Source organism: Arachis hypogaea, chromosome 13 (assembly GCF_003086295.3).
Source record: "Arachis hypogaea cultivar Tifrunner chromosome 13, arahy.Tifrunner.gnm2.J5K5, whole genome shotgun sequence".
Classification (NCBI taxonomy): domain Eukaryota; kingdom Viridiplantae; phylum Streptophyta; class Magnoliopsida; order Fabales; family Fabaceae; genus Arachis; species Arachis hypogaea.
This window is the reverse complement of record NC_092048.1, coordinates 133,672,342-133,683,507: the sequence shown is the minus strand read 5'-3', so window position 1 is coordinate 133,683,507 and position 11,166 is coordinate 133,672,342. Positions and strand designations below refer to the sequence as shown.

At 34.2% G+C, this 11,166-nt stretch overlaps 1 protein-coding gene across 10 annotated transcripts; it reads right to left on the bottom strand.

Moving 5' to 3' along the window:
• Positions 1 to 3,067: 3,067 nt before the first annotated feature.
• On the bottom strand, positions 3,068 to 9,523 carry LOC112733753 (cytochrome c oxidase assembly protein COX11, mitochondrial). 10 transcript variants are annotated; one of them, XM_025782826.2, is made up of 12 exons: positions 9,245 to 9,523; positions 7,979 to 8,137; positions 7,695 to 7,747; positions 7,228 to 7,294; positions 6,511 to 6,655; positions 5,822 to 5,949; positions 5,133 to 5,493; positions 4,987 to 5,039; positions 4,470 to 4,542; positions 4,036 to 4,140; positions 3,707 to 3,787; positions 3,068 to 3,626 (listed from the first exon to the last, which is right to left on the bottom strand). In XM_025782826.2, the coding sequence occupies exons 6-12, from the start codon at positions 5,899 to 5,901 to the stop codon at positions 3,525 to 3,527; spliced, it is 855 nt and encodes a 284-aa protein (XP_025638611.1). In that variant the 5' UTR covers positions 5,902 to 5,949; positions 6,511 to 6,655; positions 7,228 to 7,294; positions 7,695 to 7,747; positions 7,979 to 8,137; positions 9,245 to 9,523; the 3' UTR covers positions 3,068 to 3,524. The 10 variants fall into 10 exon arrangements, with proteins under 10 accessions (XP_025638611.1, XP_072068762.1, XP_025638614.1 ...); XM_072212661.1 differs by having other exon boundaries at positions 6,422 to 6,655; positions 7,695 to 7,754; positions 9,245 to 9,476; XM_025782829.2 differs by having other exon boundaries at positions 7,695 to 7,754; positions 9,245 to 9,476.
• Between the last annotated feature and the right edge of the window lie 1,643 nt (positions 9,524 to 11,166).

Genomic DNA, 11,166 nt, shown 5'->3' with positions numbered 1-11,166 from the left:
GTGGTTGTGGGTTACTTTGTGATTGTTCCATCTGTAACAATCAGAAAATCAAAAACAAAAAATAACCTCAGAAAACCGTGAACAAATAAATAATTCAGCAACCAAAATCATGAAGCAACAAACAAATAAATCATAATCAAATAACCTCAGAAAATCAAAAATCAAAATCATGAATCCAGCAAACAAATAAATCATGAACAGATAACAAATAAATCAAAATATTGAATCCAGCAAACAAATAAATCAGAAAATCATGCACAGAAAATCAGAAGACAGCGACGAGGAATAAGTGAATAACAGAGTATTACTTATCGGCGGCGAGTAACGGCAACGAAAGAGGAGGCGAGCTCGGCGACGAAAGAGGACGCGGTGGTGGCTGCGGTGGTCAAACCCGTCGCTGCTGTGACTGCGGGATGCGTTGGCGATGGCGGTGGGCTGCTCGATTAGTGGTGGTGGCTATGCAACTGCGAAGAGAGGAGAGATGAGTTGCTGTGGCCTGTGGGTGCTGATTCCTCTTCTGGGTGATTAGGGTTCAGCTTCGTTTATGTTTAGCTTTAGCCTTTCTCTTTTTTTTTTAAGAGACAAAACGACGCCGTTTAAAGGTGTTACTTTCAAACCAAAAACCCGCTAAAAAATCGGACGATTTTACCGGTTCATCGGTTAACCGCCGATTCGACCGGTTTTTCACCGATTTTTTGCCAAGCAGTTTCTGGCCTTACCCAGATCGGTTAGGTGACCAGTTTTCGATTAATCCGGTTAAACCGACCGATCCGGTTCAATTTTCAGAACCATACTTTTTACTCCCCTATAATGGTTGATGATACAAAATATATTCTAAAAGTAGAGTCGTTAAAATGAGCTATATTTTGTGGGTTCGTCGGTTCGCTTGTAAAAAGAAACGACTTGTTTAAAAACGGGTCAATTCGGCTTGGTTTAAATAACTTATGAGACGAAACAGTCTTGGATCAAGTAGGCACGGGTTGTTTCGTCCGACTCCTTTTTTAATTTTTGATATATAAAATTTGCTGTGTTTATATTATACACTATTTTTGTTATAGATTTGTTAATTAATTTTTTAGATTTTAAATAACTTACTATGAAAATATATGAATGTATGATAATGTTTTATTTGTATGGATATTAAATAAAAAAAATCCTAAAATTATGTAGTATTATTTGTTTTTTTTTTTTTTGGTAAAAGTCAAACGATTAAACTCCTTTAACTTGTTAGCTCAGGCAAGTCGAGTCGAACTAATATTTTTTTGACTTATTTAAAATATGGGTCAATTTGCTTTTTGATTAGGCATATCTCTATCTAAAAGTTGTATTGTATCATGTATTTATTCATTTTTTTCATACATTAAATTATTAACTCTTTTTTTTCTTTTTTACAATATCTCCAAACCCGACAAGTTAAGGGATAATCTATTACGACTAATTTAAGTTGGTTCAACTCTCTCTTTTCTTTTATTACGCTTTATTTAATGTTGTTTGCTATATTATCTAAAAGTTGTTCTCTAATTGTCAAAAAAGTAAAATAATTAATATTTAGGGTAAAAAACCCAAATAAACCAAGCTGAAAAGTTTATTACCCAAATCAGCCAAAACAAAAATTATTTCAGCAATCCACCAATGGCCATTTATATATAATTCGAATCAATATGATTCGAACTACAAATACATGTAATTCGAAACAACTTGCTTCGAATTACGTTTGAATGAATATGCATGTAATTCGAATCAAGTAGATTCGAATTAGAGAAGGGTAAATCGAATTGACTCGATTCGAATTAGTAGGCTCATGTGACTCTATGGAGTTCGAATCATATTGATTCGAATTATTCAATGTTGGTAACACTAGGTAGTTCGAATTAAGTTGATTCGAATTACTAGTGAGTTGCCTATATAATGCTACGTTAGTTGGATATATATCAAATTTTTTTTTCACATTCTTACTTGGATAGTTGGATATATATCTTATAGTTGATACAAAAGATATTTACTGTATAATTTTTATTTTTCTAAAAATATTATATATATATATATATATATATATATATATATTTTGATGATTACACAATTTTAGAAATATTTAAAAAGTATTATTAAAATTAAAATTATATTTTTTATTATTTGACAATAAAATTAAAAATTAGGGATTAATATTGCTAGGTAGCCAGTAGTTGTGGTGGCAAATTTGTACCCTAACAAAAATATTAGGGATTAATATTGTTAGGTAGACAAAAAAAACAGTCAGAACTTGCCTTATTTAGCATTAATTATATAAACTAACGTAGCATTATATAGGCAACTCACTAGTAATTCGAATCAACTTAATTCGAACTACCTAGTGTCACCAACATTGAATAATTCGAATCAATTTGATTCGAACTCCATAAAGTCACGTGAGCCTACTAATTCGAATCGAGTCAATTCGATTTAGCCTTCTCTAATTCGAATCTACTTGATTCGAATTACATGCATATCCATTCAAACGTAATTCGAAGCAAGTTGTTTCGAATTACATGCATTTGTAGTTCGAATCAATATGATTCGAATTATATTTAAATGGTCATTGGTGGATTGCTAAAAAAATTTTTGTTTTGGCTGATTTGGGTAATAAACTTCTCAGCTTGGTTTATTTGAGTTTTTTACCCTAATATTTAATTTAAAAATTTAAAATTTATTATAAAAAACAAATTAGACAAAAATTAAACACCAAATAAAAAATACTATAAGATTTTCCTTATTTAATAGTAAATTGGGACGAAGCCAAGAGTAAATCTATTACAATAAAACTAGAAAAATTGTTTAGAATTATATGAATTTTGTATATTTTGACACTTAATGCCTTTGATCTTTACCCAATGAAGGTTTAAAGGGAAAAAGTGTTCAAACCTGAAGCATCATTAAATGTTTGGACTGTTGTGCGACAAAGATAATATACCCACTTACCTGGATACTTTGCTGTTAGAAGATATGAATGTGCAATTCAACTATTTTACCATGTCATAAAGTGAAGGACTAATCGGCATTTGAGTCGATGTGCCCACTTATAATAAAGTTATTTGATCAAAAGGTTTTTACTACTTCACTTTATCATTTCACATTGTAATGTCAAGACACTGAAGTAACACTGATTCAGCAAGATATTGAACTATCTTAACTGTTCTACAAGTGACTAATAATGCAAAGTGATACTGAATGATACAAATACAATTTAGACAATAGATTCAGTGTAATTCACAACCTCATGCCCTGGTAACTCAAATGTTCAAAACTTGATCGGAAAAGTTTTCTAACAGCCCTTCTGGAAACGATCAAGAACTTCGCAAACTTATGGGAGAAAAGGTAATTTCATCTTTATTTTGAATTTGAATTACAAACGAAGTTCAGTCCTTCACAAATCACCAGAAATATGTAATCATATCTTGAGCTTCATGGATGTGCTAAGCATCGTTTGCCTTTAGTCGTAGCAAGTAGCAAGCTTGTTATTTGAATCTCATGTAAACATTCAAGAGATCTCACTCCTCAGAAACCTTGAAGAAAGTGTATGATAATATTATGTTATTGACACCATCCATTCTAGGGTCGGTCTCAATTTCTGGGTCAATGTAAAAGAATACCTACAATACAAGTAATACACTGTTTAGATTTTAGATGCATGTAAATCTGTTCCCCAGGAACTATTTTTGAAACCACTTACAGGCATGTCAATCTGCTCCCCAGGAAGAAGCCGCTGCTCCTCAAAACAGAAGCATTGTATTTTATTGAAGTACACTGCAGCCTGTATAAGAGAGTTTATGATTTATACGTTTTCCCTCCCTAAAATTGCTACTTTGGGTAGCTCTATGAAAGAAATCAAAGTTAATCTCCGAAGGCAACTATATGAGTTCAGCAGAAAAGGGAAACACAAAAGACTTCCAACGGCAGGAAAAGCAAAAAATGCCATTATGCTCTCATCATATAGTAGAAAGACCATGAAGAATTTGTCTCCATATACAACATAACAGAAAATTCATCGCAAGTCATTACCTTCATAGGAGTGACATTATATGTAGAAACACCGGTTATTGGAGTGGAACTTTTGTTTTCAGCCGTATAAAATGCGAGGGCACTTTCTCCAGGTTTGACTCTTACCTATTAGAATAACCAAATAATGCTACATTACCAATCTAGCAAGTGTTAACCGTAAATGCAACTAGAACCAGATCAGAAAATACTATATCAGTCTCTATAGAAATTAAATTGTGACAACCAAACTTTTTTATTTAATATGATAATCAACAGTTCTCTCCAAGCTAGCAGAATGGAACTTTAAAAGAATAATATAATATAAGTAAACTTAATGATTCCAAGAAATTATAAGTAAAAGTTCCTCAATGAATACTTGCACAAGTTATAATTCTATTTCCTGATGGAAATACAGCAACAGCATACATGCAGTAAGGTGTTAAGTAAAGAAAAACCTCTCTTTGAGTAGGAATAAACTTCCATGGCATGCCATCAGCAATATCAGCATTGAACTGCACTACAATTTCCCTGATAAAAATATAGTAACTCATCAAACTAGCAGTCTATTACAACCGTATCAAAGTTAACTTCTAAAACGGAGAGCCTAATTGAGGTTTATTGACTAATGCCTTGTAAGCATATCACTTATTGAATCATTATTCACTTGTCCCTTGACAAAATCAAATGTGAAGTCCCAAGGATGATATAGCAAGTTTAGTGCAATGTACCCAAATATATCATAGGGCTTAAGAAATAAAGTAGAACAGTAGTCTTGCATAAATTCCCAATATTACAAAAAGTGGCACAGAATTCGAACCAGTGAAAACATTTTTTTTAAATAAGATACTTGGAAATTGATCAACTATTGCTAATAAACATATATTCTTCAACCTGAGGAAATAGAAATCACAAAAAAGGTCCTGCAAACATCTACTAGTAAAAAGGTAGAATATAAGAAGTAGAAAGTAACACCTTGTGGCAACTGTTTTCTCTTTATCATGTCGTGCAATCTTTTCTTCAACAGTCTGAAGAAAATGTAAGAAATTGTCAAACAAAATTGAAGTTGCCAATCAATTTGGTGAGGAAAAGAAAAGCCTTGAAATCAAACTCGACCAAACCTCACGCCTTTGAACAGTTCCCCCATAGCCAGTTGCTTGACAAAATCTCCTGTACAAGGGAACAGCAGCATAGGTGACTCCGACCATTCCAAAAACCAAGCCAGTCAAATATAAGAGCATCTTTTGTGATTTCTTTTCTTTGGACGCATGAGACGAAAAATGTCTAACACCGGATGTAGCACCTGAACTTCTAACATTCTGTGAAGCAGAGGCCAATGAGTGAAAACACTGATGGAATGACTTTATACTCAATTCCTGGTCAAGCTTTGACAATTGTCTTGTAGAAGTGAAAAAATGTTGGAACCCAATATTACAACTAATGGACTTGTAACTTGATACTTCAGAAACAATAGATAGGCACCTGAATCAAAAACAAAATTATACACCACTGACAACTTGCTGGAATTGAAACTATTACTTTCACTATTATCTATTATTATTATTTTTTCTCTGGAAGTCAAACTTTAGAGAGGCAAAAACGGTACCCAGCACATACGTGAATCTTTATATTTAGAAAAATCACTAAAACTTTGAGAGCATATATGGTTTTAGAAATCTGATGTAGTTTTATTTATTTTGTTACCGATATGTTTCATAACATTACCTACTACCTATAAGAATCATCAGTATTTAGCATTTAACAAAGATCGTAACAGCAAAACTTTAGGAGTGAAATAACATGGCATTACCTGGATTCAGGAGAGGCATTTTGCAAAGTCCTAAAGTATGGTGAGAGATGGATTCTCCTACCTAGCCTCGACCATATCATGGTTAGACCAACTGCTTTCCAAACGATAACAGGATATTCAGTGCTATCCTGGCAAGCAACAAAAATTTAGTGCAAACTTAAGTGAAACGGTGTTTACAAATGCTTGAGTACTGAGAAATTGAATGGTAATAGATGAAATTCTTTTTTATACAAATACATACGCAAGGACCAAATACATTATGACTAATTTTTATTAATTTTAGCAGCAGGGAAGCAATAAAAGTGTTGGAACTCTAATCTTGTTAGACAGTGCGCAATAAACAACCAACCAAGCAGCAATACGGAACAAATCTCAACCTTGAAATGGAAGAAATAATTAAATTTTAGCTTTACACAGTGAAGGACCCATCTAGTACAAATGTATCACTTCGTTGAGGCATTTCATCAAACAACATAAGGACATGCGCCACAATGGGGCTCCCCATGTCGCAATTCACAAACGCAAGAAGACAGAAGGAAAAAAAAAAAAAAAAAAGAGAAATTATATACAAACGTAATGTTCCGATTCCATCATACTAACCCAAAATCACAATGGTGCATAGAGTCGGCATATAACGGTGAAAATGTAGTAAAGATTTGCAAGAGCAAGTGCGAAAGAAAGGGATTCACCAAGATCGTTGAAGTTGAAGGGAAGAACGGAAGTGAAGGTTTCTTCTCGAGAGGAATTACGGTGGCCCTAGCTAGTGGGCGCCATTAAGCCACGGAGGAGCTCGATGCTCTGCACACACAGCAAACAAAGCAAAGCAGAACTTTGCTGTCGAAATTTTGGACTGGATTAAAACAAGGTTGCGAGAACCGGACCGGTCAATAAACCGGTGAGGTCACTGGTTCAATGGTTCATTGGTTCGACCGAGATTCAACCGGGGTTCAACCGGTTTAATTAAATATTAAATAAAATTATTAAAAAACCTAAAAATAATTTTAAATATATAAATTCAATAATTTCTAACTTAATAAAATTTAAAATTTCACATAATAAATTAACCATAACTTAATATTAGAGATTCACAAACATCTTCAAACATCAAAGTTTATAACTAAACAACTTTATAGATCATTAAGGAAGAGAAATATAGTGATACTAAGAAACCCAAAAGAATATTTAAATTGGCATGACTTGTGTACATATCATCTAGCAACACTTAAATTGTGGCTGTAAAGTATAAATAGATTGAATGATACTATTCAAAACAAAGGTATATTTGGAGAAAAAGAATTGTATGTGCAATCAATTAGGCAAATTAAGTTTAGAATTCATATTAAAATAAAATTATAACAAAAACAATTACATGTATGCATCAGGTGGAAAAGATTTGTTAGACCAACCTCTTGGTGTGCTGTATGTTTGAACTTCTCAGTTTGCTTTGCCAAGCGAATCTTTTTCAGCACATATCTACCAGCCATTGAAGAAACCATGAAAAAAAATGAATAACAAATTGGACTTCACAGCCTAACTGCTACTGAATTGGTACAGTTTCTCACATAATTCTAACAATTAAAAACACCAAAATCTAAAAACAGAAACAAGGAGTTAAAAAAAATGAAACTTTATTTGTTGGGTTGTCCATTACATAAATAAAAATCAATCTCCTTCCCTTCATGTTGCATGGTTTGGCAGTTCACATCATAGCTACAGGAATAAAACAACCGAACTCGAAGAAAAGATTGAATTTTTGTTCATGGGGTTGTCCAATTTTTCACTGAGAAAACGATCTTCATCCTTCTCTAAGTGTTCATACTGCATTGTTTGAAGAAAAACAAAAAGATAAACAGTGGCTTTTGTGTGTTCTCACCTCTTCTTCTCAGACCAGAAAAGCAGAACCAAACGCTCCTCTTCCAATTTGCTCTATCACCTCATAAAACCATGAACAAATAAATAATTCAGCAACCAAAATCATGAAGCAGCAAACAAATAAATCATGAACAAATAACCTCAGAAAATCAAAAATCAAAATCATGAATCCAGCAAACAAATAAATCAAAATCTTGAATCCAGCAAACAAATAAATCAGAAAATCATGCACAGAAAATCAGAAGGCAGCGAGGAGGAATAAGTGAATAACAGAGTATTACTTACCGCGGCGAGTAACGGCGACGAAAGAGGAGGCGAGCTCGGCGACGAAAGAGGACGCGGTGGTGGTTGCGGTGGTCAAAGTCGTCGCTGCTGTGGCTGCAGGATGCGGTGGCGATGGCGGTGAACTGCTCGATTGGTGGTGGTGGGCTGGTGGCTATGCGACTGCGAAGAGAGAAGATATAGTTGCTGTGGGTGCTGATCATAGTTGTAAGAATCGAACCGGTGATCAAACCGGTCAGATTATTGGTTTACTGGTTTATTGGTTCAACCGATAAATTACTGGTTGAACCGGTAAAACCGGTTTCACGTAAATAAAAACTATAATAGCAAAGGTATAAAACAACAGCTATTACAAAATACAAATTCACATCAATTGTTCAATGTTGGAAGCATAGCCTATTTCCAACAGTTCAATTCAAAGGGTTCCTGTTAGACAAGACAAAAGCAACCATATATGCATTCACTAAAATCTGTTTTGGACATAAAACCAGTTTTGCCGACATGTTTTCAAGCCTCAATTTGCCGAATGATTTAAATTATGAGCAACATTGGTACCTAACTAAGACAAATAGCCATGAGAAATTGATGAATGGATAACAAGCACTTAACTCACAAGTAAAATGGTTGCATTCAAGTTGAAAATATCCATTCAATTCAACACACATTTAAAAGCAACACCATAGTAGTTCAACAGCAAATAATTCGACAAAAAGACACATAGTCACTACACTAAACAGATACACAGTGGCATAATAGTTCAACAGCAAATAATTCGATAAAAATTGCTAGAAAATCCAGCAATCCTTCTTCTAAAGCAAACAGTCATAATGGCATAATCAAAAATTAATAAAAAAATCCAGCAATCCAGCAATCACTACACTAAACAGATCCACAATAAAAAATTCAACAAATTCAGTAATTTCATAATCAAGAATCAACAAATTCATAATAAAAAATCAACAAATTCAACATAACCAGAAAATCTATTCAGCTATTCAATATTTCCATATCCAGCAATATAAATTCACAGCAATGTTACATCAACAAAAACAACCATAACCACTACAAATCAGAAAAAAAATCAACAATCTGCCATTAACTAGTTCAACAATATAACAAGTTATAACTCAACAATATATACATAAATACATAATCAACAATCTGCCATTAACCAATCAGTTATTCACTCCCTTAATCAAATTAAAATCCAACTAAATAACTAAAAAAAAAAAAAAAACAGAGAACAGATTTCACAGTTTGGAGACCAACTTGGATGAGGCAGATTCTGGTGACGGAGAGGCAGCACCGCAGCAGCGACGGAGGAGACGCGACGGAGACGAAGCAGAGGAAGAGAGTCTTCTAGACTGAGAGGGACTGCGAGGAAGAGAGTGTTGGTGTGATGAGGTGAGGAAGAAAGGCTTCGAGAGCTCCAGCCTCTAGCCTCTAGGTCCAGGGGTCAGGGGAAGGGTATTGGGGATTGGGGTAGCCGTTTAGGGTTAGGGCTTTTTCTTATTTTTTATTTTTTGTTAAAATTTAAAAAAACAAAATGACATCGTTTTTCGGTAAGGAAAAACAAAAAAGTTCTGAATCGCCTGGGTTTCACAAAACCGCCGGTTCGCCGGTTTTAATCCAAAACCGACCGGTTCAAACGGTTCTATTCGGTTTTATTCCTATGCAGTCAACTTATTCAACCGGACCGATCAAGTGACTAGTTCACTGGTTTTTAGTCGGACCGGTCGGTCTGGTCCGATTCTTACAACTATGGTGCTAATTCTTCTTCTGGATGATTAGGGTTCAGCTTCGTTTACGTTTAGGTTTAGCCTTTCTCTTTTTTTTTTAAGAGACAAAACGACGCCGTTTAGGGGTTTTACTTTCAAACCAAAAATCCGCTAAAAAATCAGACACTTCTGTCGGTTTACCGGTTAATCAACGATTCGACTGATTTTTTTACCGGTTTTTTGTCAAACGATTTCTGACCTTATCCGGACCGACTAGGTAACCGATTCCTAGTTATTCCGGTTGAACCGGTCAGTCCGGTTCGATTTTCAGAACCAGATTTTTCCCGCGTTGTCTTGTATTTTTTTTTTTTTTTTCTTTTGGTCATGGTCTTGTATATTTTACTTTGCTTTCTTCAGCAAGTTTTTTGGATCCAAAAATTCAAACCTGTGTTTGGGTTAGTAAGGTAGCCCAATCCTTTTTTGCTATGTGGTGTTGCAGCTATGTGTTCATATGTTTGAAGTTGGTTTGGGTTGGCCAAATTAAATGGGGGCTTTTGAGGCTAGGCCTTGCTAATTTTGGGGTGATGTGGTTTCTTTTATTCTATTTCAGCTTGGAGGCCCAAGTGTTAGTTTACCTTTGTTATTGGAAATGTGAAAATTTTACTGTCCAAAAAAAAAAAAAAAAAGAAATGTGAATATTTTGCTGACCCAAAAATATATATATAAAAAAGACAAAAACAACTTATGTAAACAATTTCTAGCATAATTATTTTTATAATTAACCAAAAAAATATATTTTCATAATTTCATTTATCTGGGTAAAAAAGGGATTTGTACAAAGCCCCTCTAAAATCCTTCATCCCACCTATTTATTGATGTTGATGGAATAATCAACACATTCTTTTATAATGGAAATTGATTTCTTTAGTTTGTGGAGAAAAGTGGTAGTTCATATTCCATATTCTTTATTTGAATTTACCATTATTAGATTAAGTAAAGGAAAAGGAGAAAGAATAATTATGAGGTTGAGAAGGACTGTACATGGTTACAGATTATTGGCAAAACCCTAAGCCAGATATAGGCTCCAATGGAGGACCATGTTGTTTTGGTAGACCCTTGTCCCTAAATCCCCATATAAATTAGAACAAATATGTTAGAGACAGAATCAATTTGCTTTATGCCTTATTCTATTCCCTCTGATCTGATCTGTTTGATGCACGCACTAGTCCCTTCCCTTGACCTAATGTATGTGGTAAACACTGTTCATTGTTGATCTTAAATTCTCCAACAACCTGAGGTTCACCACACTAAGTAATAGGTATACCCTTAATTGGTATATACCATTATACATCAAGGACAAATCTCTCTACTCTATTTAACATGGCCCCTGCAAGATAGATAGAAAGTAATTGGGACTGAAGCAACTTTTGGGGGAAGCTCTAAGTCCGTTTTAATTGTTGGGTTGGGTCCAGC